The sequence below is a fragment of the Salvelinus fontinalis genome, chromosome 26 (assembly GCF_029448725.1).
Source record: "Salvelinus fontinalis isolate EN_2023a chromosome 26, ASM2944872v1, whole genome shotgun sequence".
NCBI lineage: Eukaryota > Metazoa > Chordata > Actinopteri > Salmoniformes > Salmonidae > Salvelinus > Salvelinus fontinalis.
The window spans coordinates 42,719,243-42,741,826 of NC_074690.1; the positions used below are offsets into that span (position 1 = coordinate 42,719,243).

General features: G+C 47.1%; 1 protein-coding gene across 4 annotated transcripts in view; it reads left to right on the top strand.

Annotated features, from left to right (window-relative positions):
* The window catches only part of LOC129824388 (zinc finger and BTB domain-containing protein 46-like), a 117,469-nt gene that overhangs the window by 14,535 nt on the left and 80,350 nt on the right, over positions 1 to 22,584 (top strand). For all 4 annotated transcript variants that reach the window (XR_008754747.1, XM_055883980.1, XM_055883981.1 and 1 more), the window contains exons 2-4: positions 6,660 to 6,788; positions 14,034 to 14,259; positions 14,736 to 15,555. Coding sequence is in view for 3 of the 4 variants with exons in the window: in XM_055883980.1 (XP_055739955.1) it covers positions 6,718 to 6,788; positions 14,034 to 14,259; positions 14,736 to 15,555 (1,117 nt within the window). In the remaining variant the exon portion in view is untranslated. The remainder of the gene's footprint in view (positions 1 to 6,659; positions 6,789 to 14,033; positions 14,260 to 14,735; positions 15,556 to 22,584) is intronic.

Sequence of the window (22,584 nt, forward strand, 5' to 3'; positions counted from 1 at the left end):
TCCCTAGTCACAACCATTGAGCGTCATTAGAACACTATCTTTGGACTTTGTCTCAGGCACTTATTGATCTTAATACACAATATATTTGTTCCTTAAGGATCCACCCACATTTTATCTGAAATGGACGGCAGTCATCTGCTGTTAATTGTGGCCCTTTGTGAAGTTTTATATCAAGTTGTCGTGGTATATAAGCTTGTTCAGTACGTTTGTCTGTTGTGCGGGTAATGATGTGAGTTCGTTTGTGCTTGTGTGTGTGTGTTTGTAAATTGGGTTAGTTGGGAGGGCAGAGTGGGTGGGTAATCAGTATTCATATTTGCGGAGGGGGGGGGGGGTCTCTTGTACTTGTTGCGTGAGCTCATTGTTAGCCCCAACCCACTGGATTTGAGAAAGATGCCTCTGTTTGCTATGGGGCCGAGTGACAGTCATGCTAACCACTAACCAACATTTCTCTATCTCACACACACGCAGATACACTCGCCTTGGTGCCAAAGACTGACTGGCCACAGTGACTCACACATGCAATCAGCCTCACGAACACACACACTATGGGACTATATATTTTTTTTTACTTGAGGCTATTGTTAATACACCACATTTTTTGCCTAGCTTATACCTGGTGCTAACATGCATCCTTTGTTCTGATCTTGTCCACATTCTGATTGTGCCCACATTTCCATGTATGCATCGAAAATGTGTCTCTTGTCCATCCAGTGTGTCCGATTCTGACCAGATTTCCTGGTACCTCCCTGTAAGCAAATTTTTTGACAGATATTCTTTCGAAACAACATTTATTTTAAGACGCCTATTGATGTCATACTGTAAGTCGATAGTGCCACCTGTCAATGATTGTAAAAGGCAAGATAAGGATCATTTAAAGGGCTTCACTGTTCAGATCCGTCTACAAACTAAGTTATCCAGACACAATGCGTACCTGACTACCTCTGATCTCAGTCAGATCACAATCAAAAAACAATTGGGCACAATCAGAATGTGGACAAGAAGAGGACAAAGGATGCATGTTAGCACCAGGTATAAACAGGCTTCTGTGACAGTTACTGTACATTGGAAAGGCCCACGGAGAACCAGTTTCAGCCAGGATTTGAAGGGGAAATTTGAAAAACTGTATTTTTTGTTTAGTTCAAGAAAGCTGGTATTTTATGTACATTTGGTACATATTTAATTGTATTGAAATGTAGGTTCATATTATGCAAAAACTATGGAGTTGATAATATATTTTTGAGTATTTTTCTATGTGACCTTCGCGCTCTAAAACCACATAGAATTGATGAGGTAATCCCTGAGACAAGCCTTTTGACATCTGATTGACAGCTCATGGATACAAGTCATCCCACCCCGCCTCTGTTTGTTCAAGTGGCCAATCCCGGCGTTACTCTCCCTAATGTCAACTCTTCTCAAACAATAGAGCCACTGTTTAGTTAACCGTTCCTCCCCTCCCCACCCTTCACCCCCTGTCTCCCCCTTCCTATAACCCTTCCTCCCTGTTCCCAAACCTCCCTCACTCCCTACCTCTCCCCATCCCTTCCTCGTTTTCCGCCCTCTCCCTCCCCTTATTCCTCTATCTTCCTCCCTCCCTCCATCCCTTTATCTGTTCTCCTTCCCCTCCCTCCCCTTCCCCTCCCTCACCTCATCCCTCCATCTGATTCTCCGACAGAGGTAATGAGATGTTTCATTATTTGCATTTCACAGCTTTTAATAGTCTGAGAATTTAGGCTAAGCCCCGGGTCGTCGGTGAGGGAGATACCAGGGGAGCCAAGCCTGGCTGAGGGGCCTGGGAGAGACAGAATAGCCCAGAAACACTAGAAAGAGAGGAAGAATGGGAAAGGGAGAGAGGGAAAGAGAGAGAAGTACAGGAAGAGAGAGACCCTTATTTAATAAGGGGTCACTGACTAAACTTTGAGAGGGACAGATACTATTATAGGGGGGTCACAGAGAAATCCAGGAGGCATAGTGTATACCAGAGGTTCTCGCACTGTGATCAAACAGACCCTGCAGTCATTAAGTGAAAAATGTCCTTCACAGATTCATTTCCCAGTAAAGACAGTATGCAGCATTAGCACATAGCAGCTCTTAGTTAACACTAACAACTAACATATCGTTACAAAATAAGTTTTGTTCATTGGTAATATGGGAGTCCGTATTGGTACAGTGCTGAATACGTCTGTAACCATACAGTAGTTTTATCCACCAGCTAAAGCTAATGTAAGGCGCTGGGTTGTAGGTCTGACACAATGTGCATTAAGCTGTCAACTTTAACGATGAGACTCTGTGTAATTCATAAGGGGATATACAACACATATTACGGGAAGAGGGATATCATATACGCTACATCATGGCAGCCCGGACTGATCTTCTACCCAGAAGGCTAGCTGTTGAGGCTAGCTGTTACCCTGAGTATTTAGGCTAGCTGTCACCCTGATTATTTAGGCTAACTGTCACCCTGAGTATTTAGGCAAGCTGTCACCCTGAGTATTTAGGCTAGCTGTCACCCTGAGTATTTGGGCTAGCTGTCACCCTGAGTATTTAGGCTAGCTGTCAGCCTGAGTATTTAGGCTAGTTGTCACCCTGAGTACTTAGGCTAGCTGTCACCCTGAGTACTTAGGCTAGCTGTCACCCTGAGTATTTAGGCTAGTTGTCACCCTGAGTACTTAGGCTAGCTGTCACACTGAGTACTTAGGCTAGCTGTCACCCTGAGTATTTAAACTAGCTGTCACCCTGAGTATTTAGGCTAGCTGTCACCCTGAGTATTTAGGCTAGCTGTCACCCTGAGTATTTGGGCTAGCTGTCACCCTGAGTATTTAGGCTAGCTGTCACCCTGAGTATTTGGGCTAGCTGTCACCCTGAGTATTTGGGCTAGCTGTCACCCTGAGAATTTGGGCTAGCTGTCACCCTGAGTATTTGGGCTAGCTGTCACACTGAGTATTTGGGCTAGTTGTCACCCTGAGAATTTGGGCTAGCTGTCACCCTGAGTATTTGGGCTAGCTGTCACCCTGAGTGTTTGGGCTAGCTGTCACCCTGAGTATTTGGGCTATCTATAATGATATCCCTGTGGTGTCCATGGTGCAGGCAGGGAACTGGGTAAAGCTGATGTAAGTGGTGGAGTCTAGGCAAGCTGTGTTCCTGGCACTGACAAACACCTGTTTGCTAAGTGTACAAGGTTAATGTACGGCTCACAGTGTCTTTTCTATACTTAGACAGCTACAAGTACAGGTACATACACTATATTTACAGAAGTATGTGGACACCCCTTCAAATTAGTGGATTTAGCTATTTCAGCCACACCCATTGCTGACACGTGCATAAAATTTAGCACACACCCATGTAATCTCCAAAGACAAAAATTGGCAATGGAATGGCCTTACTGACGAGCATCAATGACTTTCAATGTGGAACTGCCAACTTTCCAACAAGTCAGTTCGGCAAATTTCTGCCCTGCCCCAGTCAACTGTAAATGCTGTTATTGTGAAGTGGAAACATCTAGCAGCAACAATGGCTCAGCCGCAAAGTGGTAGGCCCCTCAAGCTCACAGAACGGGATGAAGCGTGTAGCGCGTAAAAATTGTCTGTCCTCGGTTGCAACACCATTACCGAGTTCCAAACTGCCTCTGGAAGCAACGTCAGCACAATAACTGTTTGTCGGGAGTTTCCTGAAATGGGTTTCCATGGCCGAGCAGCCACACACAAGCCTGAGATCACCATCCACAATGCCAAGCGTCGGCTAGATCGGTGTAAAGCTCGCCACGATTGGACTCTGGAGCAGTGGAAACGCGTTCTCTAGAGTGATGAATTACGCTTCACCATCTGGCAGGCCGACGGACCAATCTAGGTTTGGCGGATGCCAGGAGAACGCTACCTACCCCAATGCATAGTGCCAACTGTAAAGTTTGGTGGAGGAGGAATAATGGTCTGGGGCTGTTTTTCATGGTTCGGGCTCCTTAGTTCCAGTGAAGGGAAATCTTAACGCTACAGCATACAATGGCATTCTGGATGATTCTGTGTTTCCAACTTTGTGGAAACAGTTTGGAGAAGGCCCTTTCCTGTTTCAGCATGAAAATGCCCCGGTGCACAAAGCAAGGACCATACAAAAATGGTTTGTCGAGGTCTGTGTGGAAGAACTTGACTGGCCTGCACAGAGCCCTGATCTTAACCCCATTGAACACCTTTGGGATGAATTGGACCGCCGACTACGAGCCAGGCCTAATCGCCCAACATCAGTGCCCGACCTCACTAATGCTCTTGTGGCTGAATGGAAGCAAGTTCCAATTTCTAGTGGAAAGCCTTCCCAGAAGAGTGGAGGCTGTTACAGCAGCAAAGGAGGGGCCAACTCCATATGAATGCCCATGATCTTAGAATGAGATGTATACTTTTGGTCATGTAGTGAATGACGTTTGTCATACGTGCACCGACACACGATCACGGACACACACAAACTCAAGAGACACACATTCACCTATCCTCCTCACACCTTTTTTCTCTCTCCTTCGGCTTATCCCAGCTGATCCAAGTGGTGAATGGATTCACCTTGGAGGTGGGGGGTGGCCCAGGCTTTAGAAGAAAGGTGGAGAGAGGGATTAGGGGAGAGGTGGAGGCGACTTTAAGACACCTTGGATAAGCCTGCTGGATCCGCTTTCGTCACTTCTCGCACCTGGGCTACCTGGACCCGAGCCAGAACTATGGATCAAACATATGGTTGGGGATGGGGTTCAAGGTAGGAAAAGGGACAGACAGACGGAGGGACGTAGACATAGTCATAGAGTGGGAGTACAGCCTTCGACAGGTTGCCCGACGTATAGTGCTAATGGTCAACTCAAGAGAGACCACTGCATCCATTCCCTGTGAACAGTTTTGTTGTTTCTGTGCCTCTCTATCCGTGTGGGCATGTTTCTACTGTGTGTGTGTGTGTTTTTTTTTAGTCTGTGCCTGTTTAGTTGATGGGCTGCCACCCCATCTTGTCCCGGAGCGGAGCCAGAGCAGAGCAAAGCCAGAGAAGCTCTGTAGGATTGGGGATTAACCCCAGGATAATGGCCTTGATGCCCAGTTGAGTGGAAGGAAAGCTGTTTAAAAAATATTGGCTGCCTGCGAGTCAAACTGACGCAGGCGCGACTTAGGGTCTCTCTCTCTCTCTCTCTCTCTCTCTCTCTCTCTCTCTCTCTCTCTCTCTCTCTCTCTCTCTCTCTCTCTCTCTCTCTCTCTCTCTCTCTCTCTCTCTCTCTCTCTCTCTCTTTTTTTCTCTCTCTCTCTCTCTCTTTCCACCTCGTTATCTTTCTACCTCTTTTCCACTCTCTTCATCCCTCTCTTCATTTTTCTACTTCCTTTGCTGTCTGTCTCTATATCTCGACCTCCTCCTCTCTCCTTTCACCCGCTTTCTTTCTCTCCATCACTCTCCTCTCCCCTTCCCTCATATCCCCTTCCTCTCAGGTCAAGATGCTGTCCTCCTTGCCCAGAGCGACAGAAAATAAAAAAGAGAAAGAGAGAGAAAGGAAAGAGCCCCATTCCCTCTCTCCATCACCCGTCTCTTCTCCTTAGTTGTCTGCTTTGGACCCAAAGTACCTTGGTTGTGACGTGATCAGGATAGTTGGTGTGTGTGTATATGTGCAGGGTGTGTGTTCAGGGACGGGGTAGGGGTGTGAGTGTGTGTGTGTGGCTTGAGGATGGTAGTCACTTCTGATTTGGACTCTGTGAGGGTGACAGGGACTTAAAGCTATTGTGGCATGCTTTAAAGAGAGCCCCTGAGTGCTCTTTCTCTCTATGTCTCTCTGTCTCTCTCTCTGTCTCTCTCTTGCTCTCTCTGTCCTCTTTTTCTCTCTTTCTCTCTTTCACACGCACGCACACACAGACAGACAGACAGACAGACAGACAGACAGACAGACAGACACTGTCATTACATGGTGTAGGGACACAACTATTAACCCCCCCTCCTCACACAACCACACAGACAAACCCTGTATTCTGCCTCCTGATGATTTCTCTCCTTTTTCTCTAAAGAAAAGAAAGGACTCCACTTTAGTCTGCTATTCGTTGTCCCTGTGAAAGAAAGCAGCCAGGTTCTGTAGCCTTGTCTCTCCGTCACTCCTTTAGATGAGTAATACACTCCTATCTCTCTCTCTCCCTCTCTCTCTCTCTCGCCCTTCTCTCTCACTCTCTCTAGACTGTTTCCCCCCTTTGCAATGGACTGTACTACTCTCCATATTCTCCTAATGGTTCACATTAATTACCACTACTTTATGAGACTGAGGGGTTGGGTGGATAAGGGGTTGTAAGAGATGACCCTTATAGCTCAGGGAGAGTTGAAGGGGGGCAAGTAAAGGGCATATGGAGGGGAGTGAAGGGAGGAAGGGATGACTAGATGAGTGGGGGATGTTCCCCTTCGGAGCGTAGGGTCCACATCCAGGGGAATTCAAGAGGAGGGGGATGGGCAAATGAAAACAGCCAATTAGACAAATGATCCACGTAGTTCAGAGTTCGTAAGGCAGCTCACTCCATTAAAGTTTTTTTTATTTTTTATCTCTCTCTCCCTCTACCTCTCTCTCTCTCTCTCTGCCAAACTCTCTCTCCGTTTCTCGATGGTTCTACTGAAGCGGTAAATCTGATTAGTGTTCCCCTCTTTCTCTCTCCATCTACCTCGCTCTCCCTCTCTCTCAGGAAGTTGCTGTTTTCAGGCAGATCGCCGATTATACAAGTCAGTATTTGACGTCCATTTATGTCTGAGGGCGTCGGGAGATTGCGTGGACACCGGCCACTAGGGGCAACAGTGAGCGCTGTTACCTTCAGGTAGGCTTTGGTTTTGCTAGGGCATGGCGGACGGGCATGGTGGATGGGCGTAAGCATCTGCCTCTGGTTCCAAAGGTTCTAGTCCTGCGATAGTTGTTTTCGTTTTAAGCCTATCCCAAACCTTAACAAATTCATAGTTAACGCCTGAACTTTAACCTTGGAACGGAGACGTTGAGGTGTGAGAAACATGGATCAACGTCTAATTCTGACGTGAGACTGTGAGTTGGCTGTATCATCCTCCTGAAGCTAATTGTTATAATTTGATCCCGACCGATACGTTTTTTGGGTCCGATACCGATTCCGATTTTTTGGGGAACAAAATGTAGTGATACTGATATATCTGCTGATATACTGTTTTACAGCAGGGAAATTAAAAAGGCAGAGAGGGGGGAGGGGGGGGGGTGTGAAAGGAAGAGAGGAGTCAAAGGAAGAGAGGAGGAGTGGAGAACAGGATGAGAAGAGGAAGGGAATAATTGTGTCCTTAAAAGCTGTGGGGTTTGTGTTGGGAGGTGAGGGCTTTCAACGCCTCCATCAGCCCAGAAGAGAAAAGGCTGTTTCTCAAGGTTAGATGCTGCAGTATAGATTTTTGACAAGTTCATGAGAGGAGAATAAACATGTCAAAACATGCCTTTAGAGGGACTGAGGGACAATGTGGTTTCACATTGAACCTAGTTTCCCCACAGCTTTTCTTTGTGACAAGCCTTGGAGAAAATCTTTACATGTCTTTGGATGGATGGGGGGACAAGGTGATTTTGTGTTGAAATAAATAACTTCTCAGCTTTTTTGACATGCCTTAAAGAACAAAAAGAACAAAAAAAAACCTGGTTACGAGGCAACAGTCAGTTGTGTGTGTGAGGAAGCAGTCAGTTGTGTGTGTGAGGAAGCAGTCATTTGTGTGTGTGAGGAAGCAGTCGGTTGGTTATGTGTGGAAGCAGTCAGTTGGTTGTGTGAGGAAGCAGTCAGTTGTGTGTGTGAGGAAGCAGTCAGTTGTGTGTGTGAGGAAGCAGTCAGTTGGTTGTGTGAGGAAGCAGTCAGTTGTGTGTGTGAGGAAGCAGTCAGTTGGTTGTGTGAGGAAGCAGTCCGTTGTGTGTGTGAGGAAGCAGTCAGTTGGTTGTGTGAGGAAGCAGCTAGTTGTGTGTGTGAAGAAGCAGTCCGTTGTGTGTGTGAGGAAGCAGTCCGTTGGTTGTGTGGGGAAGCAGTCAGTTGGTTGTGTGAGGAAGCAGTCAGTTGTGTGTGTGAGGAAGCAGTCAGTTGTGTGTGTGAGGAAGCAGTCAGTTGGTTGTGTGAGGAAGCAGTCAGTTGGTTGTGTGAGGAAGCAGTCAGTTGGTTGTGTGAGGAAGCAGTCAGTTGGTTGTGTGTGTGAGGAAGCAGCCAGTTGTGTGTGTGAGGAAGCAGCCAGTTGTGTATGTGAGGAAGCAGTCAGTTGTGTGTGTGTGTGAGGAAGCAGCCAGTTGTGTGTGTGAGGAAGCAGTCAGTTGTGTGTGTGAGGAAGCAGTCAGTTGGTTGTGTGTGTGTGAGGAAGCAGCTAGTTGTGTGTGTGAGGAAGCAGTCAGTTATGTGTGTGAGGAAGCAGCCAGTTGTGTGTGTGTGAGGAAGCAGTCAGTTGTGTGAGGACGCAGCTAGTTGTGTGTGTGTGGAAGCAGCCAGTTGGGTGTGTGAGGAAGCAGCCAGTTGTGTGTGTGTGGAAGCAGCTAGTTGTGTGTGTGTGAGGAAGCAGCCAGTTGTGTGTGTGAGGAAGCAGCTAGTTGTGTATGTGTGAGGAAGCAGCCAGTTGTGTGTGTGGAAGCAGCCAAATGTGTGTGTGAGGAAGCAGTCAGTTGTGTGTGTGAGGAAGCAGCTAGTTGTGTGTGTGTGAGGAAGCAGCCAGTTGTGTGTGTGAGGAAGCAGCTAGTTGTGTGTGTGTGAGGAAGCAGTCAGTTGTGTGTGTGAGGAAGCAGCCAGTTGTGTGTGAGGAAGCAGCCAGTTGTGTGTGTGAGGAAGCAGTCAGTTGTGTGTGTGAGGAAGCAGTCAGTTGTGTGTGTGTGTGTGAGGAAGCAGCCAGTTGTGTGTGTGTGTGAGGAAGCAGTCAGTTGTGTGTGTTAGGAAGCAGTCATTTGTGTGTGTGAGGAAGCAGTCAGTTGTGTGTGTGAGGAAGCAGACAGTTGGTTGTGTGAGGAAGCAGCCAGTTGTGTGTGTGAGGAAGCAGCCAGTTGTGTGTGTGAGGAAGCAGTCAGTTGGTTGTGTGAGGAAGCAGCTAGTTGTGTGTGTGATGAAGCAGTCAGTTGTGTGTGTGTGGAAGCAGTCAGTTGGTTGTGTGAGGAAGCAGCTAGTTGTGTGTGTGAGGAAGCAGTCAGTTGTGTGTGAGGAAGATGCCAGTTGTGTGTGTGAGGAAGCAGCCAGTTGTGTGTGTGAGGAAGCAGCTAGTTGTATGGTGAGGAAGCAGCCAGTTGTGTGTGTGAGGAAGCAGCTAGTTGTGTGTGTGAGGAAGCAGTCAGTTGTGTGTGTGAGGAAGCAGTCAGTTGGTTGTGTGAGGAAGCAGTCCGTTGTGTGTGTGAGGAAGCAGTCAGTTGGTTGTGTGAGGAAGCAGCTAGTTGTGTGTGTGAAGAAGCAGTCCGTTGTGTGTGTGAGGAAGCAGTCCGTTGGTTGTGTGGGGAAGCAGTCAGTTGGTTGTGTGAGGAAGCAGTCAGTTGTGTGTGTGAGGAAGCAGTCAGTTGTGTGTGTGAGGAAGCAGTCAGTTGGTTGTGTGAGGAAGCAGTCAGTTGGTTGTGTGAGGAAGCAGTCAGTTGGTTGTGTGAGGAAGCAGTCAGTTGGTTGTGTGTGTGAGGAAGCAGCCAGTTGTGTGTGTGAGGAAGCAGCCAGTTGTGTATGTGAGGAAGCAGTCAGTTGTGTGTGTGTGTGAGGAAGCAGCCAGTTGTGTGTGTGAGGAAGCAGTCAGTTGTGTGTGTGAGGAAGCAGTCAGTTGGTTGTGTGTGTGTGAGGAAGCAGCTAGTTGTGTGTGTGAGGAAGCAGTCAGTTATGTGTGTGAGGAAGCAGCCAGTTGTGTGTGTGTGAGGAAGCAGTCAGTTGTGTGAGGACGCAGCTAGTTGTGTGTGTGTGGAAGCAGCCAGTTGGGTGTGTGAGGAAGCAGCCAGTTGTGTGTGTGTGGAAGCAGCTAGTTGTGTGTGTGTGAGGAAGCAGCCAGTTGTGTGTGTGAGGAAGCAGCTAGTTGTGTATGTGTGAGGAAGCAGCCAGTTGTGTGTGTGGAAGCAGCCAAATGTGTGTGTGAGGAAGCAGTCAGTTGTGTGTGTGAGGAAGCAGCTAGTTGTGTGTGTGTGAGGAAGCAGCCAGTTGTGTGTGTGAGGAAGCAGCTAGTTGTGTGTGTGTGAGGAAGCAGTCAGTTGTGTGTGTGAGGAAGCAGCCAGTTGTGTGTGAGGAAGCAGCCAGTTGTGTGTGTGAGGAAGCAGTCAGTTGTGTGTGTGAGGAAGCAGTCAGTTGTGTGTGTGTGTGTGAGGAAGCAGCCAGTTGTGTGTGTGTGTGAGGAAGCAGTCAGTTGTGTGTGTTAGGAAGCAGTCATTTGTGTGTGTGAGGAAGCAGTCAGTTGTGTGTGTGAGGAAGCAGACAGTTGGTTGTGTGAGGAAGCAGCCAGTTGTGTGTGTGAGGAAGCAGCCAGTTGTGTGTGTGAGGAAGCAGTCAGTTGGTTGTGTGAGGAAGCAGCTAGTTGTGTGTGTGATGAAGCAGTCAGTTGTGTGTGTGTGGAAGCAGTCAGTTGGTTGTGTGAGGAAGCAGCTAGTTGTGTGTGTGAGGAAGCAGTCAGTTGTGTGTGAGGAAGATGCCAGTTGTGTGTGTGAGGAAGCAGCCAGTTGTGTGTGTGAGGAAGCAGCTAGTTGTATGGTGAGGAAGCAGCCAGTTGTGTGTGTGAGGAAGCAGCTAGTTGTGTGTGTGAGGAAGCAGCCAGTTGTGTGTGTGAGGAAGCAGCTAGTTGTGTGTGTGATGAAGCAGTCAGTTGTGTGTGTGTGGAAGCAGTCAGTTGGTTGTGTGAGGAAGCAGCTAGTTGTGTGTGTGAGGAAGCAGTCAGTTGTGTGTGAGGAAGATGCCAGTTGTGTGTGTGAGGAAGCAGCTAGTTGTGTGTGTGAGGAAGATGCCAGTTGTGTGTGTGAGGAAGCAGCCAGTTGTGTGTGTGAGGAAGCAGCTAGTTGTATGGTGAGGAAGCAGCCAGTTGTGTGTGTGAGGAAGCAGCTAGTTGTGTGTGTGAGGAAGCAGCCAGTTGTGTGTGTGAGGAAGCAGCTAGTTGTGTGTGTGAGGAAGCAGTCAGTTGTGTGTGTGAAGAAGCAGTCAGTTGTGTTTGTGAGGAAGCAGTCAGTTGTGTGTGTGAGGAAGCAGTCAGTTGTGTGTGTGAGGAAGCATTCAGTTGTGTGTGTGAGGAAGCAGTCAGTTGTGTGTGTGAGGAAGCAGTCAGTTGTGTGTGTGAGGAAGCAGCCAGTTGTGTGTGTGAGGAAGCAGTCAGTTGGTTGTGTGAGGAAGCAGTCAGTTGGTTGTGTGAGGAAGCAGTCAGTTGGTTGCGTGAGGAAGCAGTCAGTTGGTTGTGTGAGGAAGCAGCTAGTTGTGTGTGTGAGGATGCAGCCAGTTGTGTGTGTGTGAGGAAGCAGCCAGTTGGTTGTGTGTGTGTGAGGAAGCAGTCAGTTGTGTGTGTGTGAGGAAGCAGCCAGTTGTGTGAGGAAGCAGTCAGTTGTATTTGAGGAAGCAGCCAGTCAGTTGTGTGTGTGAGGAAGCAGCCAGTTGTGTGTGAGGAAGCAGTCAGTTGTGTGTGTGAGGAAGCAGTCAGTTGTGTGTGTGAGGAAGCAGTCAGTTGTGTGTGTGAGGAAGCAGCCAGTTGTGTGTGTGAGGAAGCGGTCAGTTGTGTGTGTGAGGAAGCAGCCAGTTGTGTGTGTGAGGAAGCAGCCAGTTGGTTGTGTGTGAGGAAGCAGTCAGTTGTGTGTGTGTGAGGAAACAGCCAGTTGTGTGTGTGAGGAAGCAGCCAGTTGTGTGTGTGACGAAGCAGTCAGTTGGTTGTGTGAGGAAGCAGTCAGTTGTGTGTGTGAGGAAGCAGTCAGTTGTGTGTGTGAGGAAGCAGTCAGTTGTGTGTGTGAGGAAGCAGCTAGTTGTGTGTGTGAGGAAGCAGTCAGTTGTGTGTGTGAAGAAGCAGTCAGTTGTGTTTGTGAGGAAGCAGTCAGTTGTGTGTGTGAGGAAGCAGTCAGTTGTGTGTGTGAGGAAGCAGCCAGTTGTGTGTGTGAGGAAGCAGCCAGTTGTGTGTGTGAGGAAGCAGCCAGTTGTGTGTGTGAGGAAGCAGCCAGTTGTGTGTGTGAGGAAACAGTCAGTTGTGTGTGTGAGGAAGCAGTCAGTTGTGTGTGTGAGGAAGCAGTCAGTTGTGTGTGTGAGGAAGCAGCTAGTTGTGTGTGTGAGGAAGCAGTCAGTTGTGTGTGTGAGGAAGCAGTCAGTTGTGTGTGTGAGGAAGCAGCTAGTTGTGTGTGTGAGGAAGCAGTCAGTTGTGTTTGTGAGGAAGCAGTCAGTTGTGTGTGTGTGTGGAAGCAGCCAGTTGTGTGTGTGAGGAAGCAGTCAGTTGTGTGTGACCGTCAACACCCTCAACAAGCCCACCCTCTATTCCCCCCAACACACACACATACGCACGCTCACACACACGCACCCTTGCATGCACGCACACATTCACACGCACGCACACAGAGACAGACTTAAGGTATGTTCGTTTGAGCGGATGTGAGAGACACACGGGATTGATGTGATCTTACAAGCCATCAGGTTGAGCACAGCTTTCTCAAACATGACCTGAAGTGTGCCGGCCCCCAAGCAAACGCTGCTGTCACCTCAGCCAACCACGGCTGTCGTCTCCCTGAACAGCCAATGAGGGGTGACAGCTGTGGCATTCCCAAAACAAATCAGCACTGCATTTGGTAACACTCTGCGTAGCGCTCACCAAGGAGAGAACTCTAGCGGGGAATGCTAATGCTCCAGCTGTGTGTCAGTGTGTGTTGGTGTGTGTGTGTGCGTGTGTATCGGCCTGTGTGTTGACCTGTGTGTTGACCTGTGTGTTGTGTTGACATGTGTGTCTGCGAGTGCAGTTCATGTGGCTGTGTGTATTTCTGCGTGTTTGTGTCACTATTCATTCTCCAATTCACACTGTAAGTGCGTCGGCATGGCAATGTCCCTTTGTTCTCCTCGATCCTCCCTCCCGCCCCCTTTCTCTCTCCTCTCTCTCCTCTCTCTCCTCTCTCTCCTCTCTCTCCTCTCTCTCCTCCTCTCCGTCTCTCCTGTGTGTTTTCCGTCCGCCTTTAACCTGTGAACAGTCAGAGGGGACAGAGGGCTCTGTTGAGTTCTCGTCAAACCCTTACCTATTGATTAGCACCCCAGTAGGAAGGCCATCCATACACATAAAAGACGTATATCCCAGTAAGAGAGGGCACTGACTGAATGAAATGCTATGCAGCACATACACACTGTAAAGCAGTTCAGCTCTGTTTTGTTGAAGAGTTGTGCGTAATCACTGTAGGTCAGTTAGCGGGGTGATGGGGTGGAAAGAAGCCAAATGGAGGAGCTAGTCTAGCCTGTTCTCCCCATAGAGAGAGAGAGAAGCAAGGACTTGTGCGCTCTCACACGCACGCACGCGCACGCGCACACACACACACACACACACACACACACACACACACACACACACACACACACACACACACACACACACACACACACACACACACACACACACACACACACACACACACACACACACACATAGCCTCTAGTCTTCAGAGTGAGCCACAGTTATCCAGGCTGTACACACACAGAGTCATTTTTGGAGATTTATTGCAGAGTTCTTTTGGACAACAAACCACAGCAGTTGAAATAGTTTTTCTATTGATGTCGTTGCCTGGTCGTCAGGAGCATTATTGTGATATTTATCACGGTCCAAGATACAGGACTAGTCCACAGTGCTTGGTTTGTCAGTAGTTGATTGGGCCATGTTGGGGTATTTTGCATCGCTTTGAATCAGGGATTTTGAGGCAATGTGTGGCATTCTTTACGCTTTGTGGTAATTAGTCATTAGGAATTGTACAGCTCATCTCATACTCCCAAACTCTGTCAATGTTTTACTGTAACACGCTGGGAAACTGTATTGGATGGTGGACTGGTTTGTTATAACCTACCTACCACCGTCCCAGTCTCCCTCCCTCCCAGTCTGCTAACCAAATGAAACTGTAAACTCTCTCTCCTCCCAACCCCGTCTCTCTCCCTCAGACTGTATCCAGGAGAGGCTTACAGGTCAGCTAACCAAATGAATAGCAACAGGAAGGAGGACATGGAGATAGCGTCCCACTACCGGCAGCTCCTGCGGGAGCTCAACGAGCAGCGGCAGCATGGCATCCTGTGTGACGCCTGTGTCATCGTGGACGGGAAGATCTTCAAGGCCCACAAGAACATCCTCCTGGGCTCATCGCGCTACTTCAAGACCCTTTACTGCCAGGTGGGTGTGGGAGATCTGTGGAGATGTTTATGTACGTTGGAGGTGGAGGACTGGAGGTTGGCCTTAGTCCCAGATCGCAGTTAAGTGCTGCTGTCCCCTTTGCCTGCTCTATATGGGGTTAATTGATTGATTGGTTGATTGAATGACTGATCACCCTCATCCTATGTTAAGCATATTGAGTTGGTGAGAAGGCACCCCAATGGTGCCTAACGTCGGGACAGTGGAGTCTTCAACCCTGCCTCTTCAAAGAGTATCTTAATTAAACCCCACGGCACTTGTCTTTCCCTACTCACCCTTCGCTACTTTATTGAGGGAAAATCTACTTACTACAACTGTGATATGTGGTTGTCTCAGCTAGCTACTGTGTCATAAGATGAGTGCTCTGGATCAGCGCGTCTGCTAACTGACTCAAATGTAAATGTAAATGGCTAAATAATAACGACAGGTCATCAAACGTGTTATTGTTCATCATTCAGGTGAAGAAAGGGGCGGAGCCGCATCACCAGACAACTGTCACTCACCTGGACATCGTCACAGCGACGGGCTTCAAGGCCATTCTGGACTTCATGTACTCGGCCCACCTGGCGCTGACCAGTAAGAATGTCATTGAGGTGATGTCAGCCGCCAGCTACCTGCAAATGACCGACATTGTCCAGGCCTGCCACGGCTTCATCAAGGCCGCGCTGGACATCAGTATCCGCTCCGAACTGGCCGACGAACTGGCCGACTTTGAGACGGGGGCTGCCGCGGGCGCTGGTCTAGGGGGAGGTGGAGGAGGAGGTGGGGGAGGTGTAGGAGGGGTGGCGTCAGAAGCCTTGGTGTCTATCATATCAGGACGAAGCTCCTCGCCCTGGCTGGGGAGGCGTACAAGCCCGGCCAACTCCTCTGGGGACTCCGCCATTGCCAGCTGCCATGAGGGTAGTGGCAGTACATACGGGAAAGAGGACCAGGAGCCCCCCAAGAGCCACGAGAGCCAGGAGGACGGTGGTCACGACTCCCAGCCCGCCTGGCCACACAACTACCGCCCTGTCAAAGAGGAACAAGTCTCACCCTCCTCAGTTTCTCACCCCCGGGATGGGCCCAATGTGGGTGCAGGGACACAGGGGGATCAGGGGGGAGGAGGTGAAGGGCCGTGGCAGCCCTCTGGGTCTGGGCGGAGGAAGAACAGGAAGAACAAGGACACGGTCAGACACATTACCCAGCAGGCCGAGGGGGACCGAGACAGCAGGCCGGGGTCGCCGCTGCCCTCCATGATGGGCGTGACGGGGTGGAGCTACAATGGAAAAGACATCCCAGGTAGGACACTCTTACCCTGGGTACATGGGGAGGGGAGGGTGGGGTGGGTTACAGAGAGAGTGTGATGGAGATGGTATGGTGGTCCAGGATCCCAGGTAGGTGAGCTTCCTCCTCGGTACAGGAGAAGGGAAGGCAGCTTGTGCTATATGCTTTGGTTGTATCTACCCATATTTGGTAACATGATTATCTTATATCATTTTGAAAGGTATAGCAAAAGGCACGTACAGTTGAAGTCGGAAGTTTACATACACTTAGGTTGGATTCATTCAAACTCGTTTTCCAACCACTCCACACATTTCTTGTTAACAAAACTATAGCTTTGGCAAGTCGGTTAGGACATCTACTTTGTGCATGACACAAGTCATTTTTCAAACAATTGTTTACAGACAGATTATTTCACTTATTGTTTTTATTTTATTTTATTTAACCAGGAAGGGCTCATTGAGATTTAAAATCTCTTTTTCAAGAGCATCCTGGCCAAGATAGGCAGCACCAAGTCATTACAAAAATGACAGACAGACAACATGAAAAACTACAAGTAATCTAGTAAAAACCATAGAATTCACAAGAGTATAACAAAATCAAAAACAGCAAATTAAAAACATTGACAGGTCAGGGAATCAGCCTCAAAATCCTTCATCAGTGATTTAAAAACACCAATCGGGACAAGTTCTTCCAGTTTAAAATTATTTACATACATAAAAGCCCTTTTACCAAATTCAGTTCGGACACTTGGAACAGTTAGCAGGATAAAGTCCAGCGAACGAAGAGAGTACCCACCACATTTCTGAACAATAAAAATTGCCAAATAAAAAGGTAGTAAACCCAAAATGGCTTTAGAAATTAAAGTATACTAGTGACTGAGCCTACGAGTGACTAGAGAAGGCCAGCCAACCCTGGTATACAAGGTGTAGTGGTGCGTAAGGGTTTTGCAGTTTAAAATAAATCTCAAAGTGCCACGGTAAAGAGTGTCAATTGATCTCAAACACTGAGCGGAAGCATTCATATATAAAATATCCCCATAGTCTAGTAAAGGCATAAATCTAGCTGATACTAGACTCCTTCTGGCTTCAAAAGAAAAACAGGCCTTATTCCTAAAATAAAATCTCAATATCAGCTTAAAGTTTTTTGTAAGTTGTTGAATATGCAATTTAAAAGAGAGGCCGTCATCAATTAGAATTCCAAGATATTTATATGAGGTTACAACCTCAATCACCTTGCCCTGACAGGTAGTAATAAGTGAAAGGTTCAGAGGTCTATTTCTTGCATTAGAAAACACCATTAGTTTAGTTTTGTCAGTATTGAGGATAAGCTTCAATTGACTTATAATTCACTGTATCACAATTCCAGTGGGTCAGAAGTTTACATACACTAAGTTGACTGTGCCTTTAAACAGCTTGGAAAATTCTAGAAAATAATGTCATGGCTTTAGAAGCTTCTGATAGGCTAATCGACATCATTTGAGTCAATTGGAGGTGTACCTGTGGATGTATTTCAAGACCTACCTTCAAACTCAGTGCCTCTTTGCTTAACATCTGTACAAACAATAGTACGCAAGTATAAACACCATGGGACCACGCAGCCGTCATACCGCTCAGGAAGGAGACTCGTTCTGTCTCCTAGAGATGAACGTACTTCGGTGCGAAAATTGCAAATCAATCCCAGAACAACAGCAAAAGACCTTGTGAAGATGCTGGAGGAAACAGGTACAAAAGTATCTATATCCACAGTAAAATGAGTCCTATATCGACATAACCTGAAAGGCCGGTCAGCAAGGAAGAAGCCACTGCTCAAAAACCACCATAAAACGCCAGACTACGGTTTGCAACTGCACATGGGGACAAAGATCGTACTTTTTGGAGAAATGTCCTCTGGTCTGATGAAACAAAAATAGAACTGTTTGGCCATATTGACCATCGTTATGTTTGGAGGAAAAAGGGGGAAGAACGTCCGAAGAACGTCATCCCAACCGTGAAGCATGGGGGTGGCAGCATCATGTAGTTGTGGTGCTTTGGTGCAAGAGGGACTGGTGCACTTCACAAAATAGATGGCTTCATGAGGAAGAAAAATGATGTGGATATATTGAAGCAACATCTCAAGACATCAGTCAGGAAGTTAAAGCTTGGTCGCAAATGGGTCTTCCAAATGGACAATGACCCCAAGCATACTTCCAAAGTTGTGGCATAATCGCTTAAGGACAACAAAGTCATTGTATTGGAGTGGCCATCACAAAGCCCTGACCTCAATCTTATAGAAAATTTGTGGGCAGAACTGAAAAAGCGTGTGCGAGCAAGGAGGCCTACAAACCTGACAAAGTTACACCAGCTCTGTCAGGAGGAATTGGCCAAAATTCACCCAACTTATTGAGGGAAGCTTGTGGAAGACTACCTGAAACGTTTGACCCAAGTTAAACAATTTAAAGGCAATGCTACCAATTTTTTTATTTATTTCACCTATATTTAAATAATGAATTTATTTTTTATTTCACCTTTATTTAACCATGTAGGCTAGTTGAGAACAAGTTCTCATTTACAACTGCAACCTGGCCAAGATAAAGCAAAGCAGTTTGACACATACAACAACACAGAGTTACACATGGAATAAACAAACACACAGTCAATAATACAATAGAAAAAACTGAAAAACAAATACTAATTGAGTATATTTCAACTTCTGACCCACTGGGAATGTGATGAAAGAAATAAAAGCTGAAATAAATCATTCTCTCTACTATTATTCTGACATTTCACATTCTTAAAATAAAGTGGTGATCCTAACTGGCCTAAGACAGGCAATTGTTACTTGGATTAAATGTCAGGAATTGTGAAAAACTGAGTTTAAATGTATTTGGCTAAGGTGTATGTAAACTTCCGACTTCAACTGTAAAAAATGGTAGACAGTACAGATGAATTCCCTTAGATAACAAACCTGTTCCCAGAAACCTCCTGATCCTTGGAATAGACATGTAGATAACTCTGGGAGTGTTTAGATTCCTTTAGAGGGAACATTAAACCATTAGGTGTGTGTCTTTCTCTCCTTTATGGCCATTGGCAGATGTCAGTAGGTACAAGATGTGTGTGTGTGTGTGTGTGTGTGTGTGTGTGTGTGTGTGTGTGTGTGTGTGTGTGTGTGTGTGTGTGTGTGTGTGTGTGTGTGTGTGTGTGTGTGTGTGTGTGTGTGTGTGTGTGTGTGTGTGTGTGTGTGTGTGTGTGTGTGTGTGTGTGTGTGTGTGTGTGTGTGTGTGTGTGTGTGTCTGACACAGGCTGGCTTCGATCGTTACGAGGTGTATGTGTGTGTGTGTGTGTGTGAATAGGTAGATCATTAAAAGTGAGGGGAAGCTAATCATGGGTGCATTAAGGGAGTTGGCTGTGAAATGGGCACACGCGTGGTAGCAGCTAAAGAAAACAGGATAATTGAATTGACCTGGGTCAGCGCATGGATTACCAGCGCGTCCTCGCCATCCAGACTCTGGGGTTTAGGGAAGGACTTCTCCGAAGAGGGGGGAGGGGGAGAGACGAAGAGGAGAAAGACAGGGCCGGGTGGGAGGAGTAGGGGGGGAAGAAGAGGAAAGGGTGGCAAGTTAGGAGAGAAGAGGGGGGAGGGAAAAGAGAGAGGGAGGGCAGAAGAGAGAAAAGTATGGGGCAAGGCAGAATCGGAGACGGGGGAGGGAGAGAGGTGAGAGAGAGGCTAGAAGGAGGAGGGAGAGTGGGGAGAGGCAGGGAAGGGATTGAGAGGGAGGGAGGGAGGAGTGAAGGACGGATCCGTATAAGCTTTTTATTAATTTACCTACTTAACTCTAAATTGTCTTGAAGTCCGGGACACATAAACACACACACACACACACACACACACACACACACACACACACACACACACACACACACACACACACACACACACACACACACACACACACACACACACACACACACACACACACACACACACACACACACACACCTGCACGCACACATACATGCACAGTTTTGTCCAGAGCAGAGTAAGGTTGCAGGGTTGGCATTACCCAGGAAATGTTCTCTCAGCATTGACTAAAGGTTACAGGAAGTCTCTGTTTGCCGGTAATGTATTTTGGCAGTGTTTGGCACTAGTGCAGCCAAACCCTGGCATTTACCTATCAGTGGTATTTTGCCTTCCATATTTTGTGAAAGGTTTTCGGTACAGTAGTTCAAGCTGTCAGGCGCTGAATTGCCGTTTCCCCTGCCAGAGCTGGTCTTTGGATGTGTGAGAGTAGTGGTTTAGTTGAAGTCTCGTGTGCAGTAATGGGGTGTTGTCTTTCAGGGGTCGACAGTATTGGTAGTGTGTTGTCTGACCATGGAGTTTTAGCAACAAGGGTTCAGTGGCTGTACGAGAGGAAGGGTTGTGTGTTTGAGGAAGGGGTCTGGGGTTGTACCGGTAGTTTATAGGGGAATGGTGGGATTCAATGGAGGCTGCTGAGGGCGAATGGAACGGCGTCAAACACATAGAAACATTGTGTTCGATACCATTCCACCTATTCCGCTTCAGCCATTCCCAAGAGCTCGTCCTCCCCAATTAAGGTGCTACCAACCACCTGTGGTTGGATTAGTAAAAGAGTGTGTGTGTGTGTGTGTGTGTGTGTGTGTGTGTGTGTGTGTGTGTGTGTGTGTGTGTGTGTGTGTGTGTGTGTGTGTGTGTGTGTGTGTGTGTGTGTGTGTGTGTGTGTGTGTGTGTGTGTGGAGCCACCATCCAGTCCGGTTGGTTTCTATGACCATCCAGTCCGGTTGGTTTTCTATGTCCTCTAGTAGTGGTAAGAAGGAGAAGGGCACCTCAACTTTGAGATTAGCTTAATTGCTTCATTCCTTATTGATGGAATAATGCCTCAACGCTCTCTCTCTCTCTCTCTTCCTCTCTCACCGTCGCTCTCTCTCTTTGTTTGTCTGTCTCTCTGTCTGTTTCTCTGTCTCTCTCTCTCTCTCTCTCTTCCTCTCTCACTGTCGCTCTCTCTCTTTGTTTGTCTGTCTCTCTGTCTGTTTCTCTGTCTCTCTCTCTCTCTCTCTTCCTCTCTCACCGTCGCTCTCTCTCTTTGTTTGTCTGTCTCTCTGTCTGTTTCTCTGTCTCTCTCTCTCTCTCTCTCTCTCTCTCTCTCTCTCTCTCTCTCTCTCTCTTCCTCTCTCACCGTCGCTCTTTCTCTTTGTTTGTCTGTCTCTCTGTCTGTTTCTCTGTCTCTCTCTCTCTCTCTCTTCCTCTCTCACTGTCGCTCTCTCTCTTTGTTTGTCTGTCTCTCTGTCTGTTTCTCTGTCTCTCTCTCTCTCTCTCTTCCTCTCTCACTGTCGCTCTCTCTCTTTGTTTGTCTGTCTCTGTCTGTTTCTCTGTCTCTCTCTCTCTCTCTCTCTCTCTCTCTCTCTCTCTCTCTCTCTCTCTCTCTTCCTCTCTCACTGTCGCTCTCTCTCTTTGTTTGTCTGTCTCTCTGTCTGTTTCTCTCTCTCTCTCTCTCTCTCTCTCTTCCTCTCTCACCGTCGCTCTCTCTCTTTGTTTGTCTGTCTCTCTGTCTGTTTCTCTGTCTCTCTCTCTCTCTCTCTCTCTCTCCCCCTCTTTGATGATGCCTCTCCATAGACGCTGGCTCCACTACCCCTTATAGACTTAGCTGTTTTAAGATGCCTCCTCTGAGTGGATGTTTTAGTGGAGCAGAGATGCTGTCAGAGACGTAGAGGTAGGACTGTCTGTGTTTATGATGCTTCCAAACAGTGTCAACCAGTAGCAGTGCCATGGGAATGTACGTGTAAGGATTAGTCAAGAAAAACCCAACCCTAGGCAACACACTGACTAGGGTCTGGTTTCAATGATGGAATATTTTGGCATAGAGGAACTTACGTCGCTGCCTGCGTCGCGAAGGGGAAACGAATCATTCTGAGTACTCTCCCAACAAATCACAAGGCAGTCATGCAAGGAGTTTTGCAGGCGAAACCTTTGCAGGGGTTTTTAGCGAAGGCAGTTGATGCAAACTAGTCACTTGCGAAATGCCCTCATTAAAAATGACCTCGGTGATCTCCGTCTTGCCGGCTTCTATTTTGTATTTTATTCAAGTGGATAAAGTAGTGTCGTAGGCAGTGATGTAGTTCCTCTCTGCCAAAAGAGTCCATAATTGAAACCAGACCCTATAGTCACTGTGTTGCCTAGGGTTTTCAAGACTATGTACGGATCAGAAAGTCTTAATACTGAGCCATTTAGTGTTTTCATGAACATACATGTTGACTTAAACAGCTGGGAGAATAAGGATTTGGTTTCCTTAGATTCCCTTCACTTGCAAACATCTGCTGTGGGCTTGATATCATTATCGTGGCCAGTGAGCAGCGAACTGAATTGTCTGTGTGTGCGTGCGTGCGTGCGTGTTTGTATACATAGACATGTAGGATCATTTTGAATAGGGTATGTGTTTGTATACATAGACATGTAGGATCATTTTGAATAGGGTATGTGTTTGTATACATAGACATGTAGGATCATTTTGAATAGGGTATGTGTTTGTATACAGTAGACATGTAGGATCATTTTGAATAGGGTATGTGTTTGTATACAGTAGACATGTAGGATCATTTTGAATAGGGTATGTGTTTGTATACAGTAGACATGTAGGATCATTTTGAATAGGGTATGTGTTTGTATACAGTAGACATGTAGGATCATTTTGAATAGGGTATGTGTTTGTATACCACCATTTCACTTGTATTCCATATTCCATGTTAAATCCTGTATTTGAAAATTGTGCTTAATAATAGTATTTGATAGGGACAGAATTTCGAAATACAATATATAAATAAGGCATACTTTTCTTTTTTTACAATTCGCTACCAAATAACACTAATGCAACTGTATTCCTTCATATGACTCAGGCGAGGTACTCGTTCTTAGGAACTATTTGATTTCTGTGTTACGTCTCTTCTTTACTGTCTCTCTCTTCCTGTTAGCTTTGTTTGGGGGGTAAATGTAGGCTGTATACAGTTGCTGTTTGGCCTAATAAAAAAGAACTGGTGAGTTTTTAGTGTTTTTTTT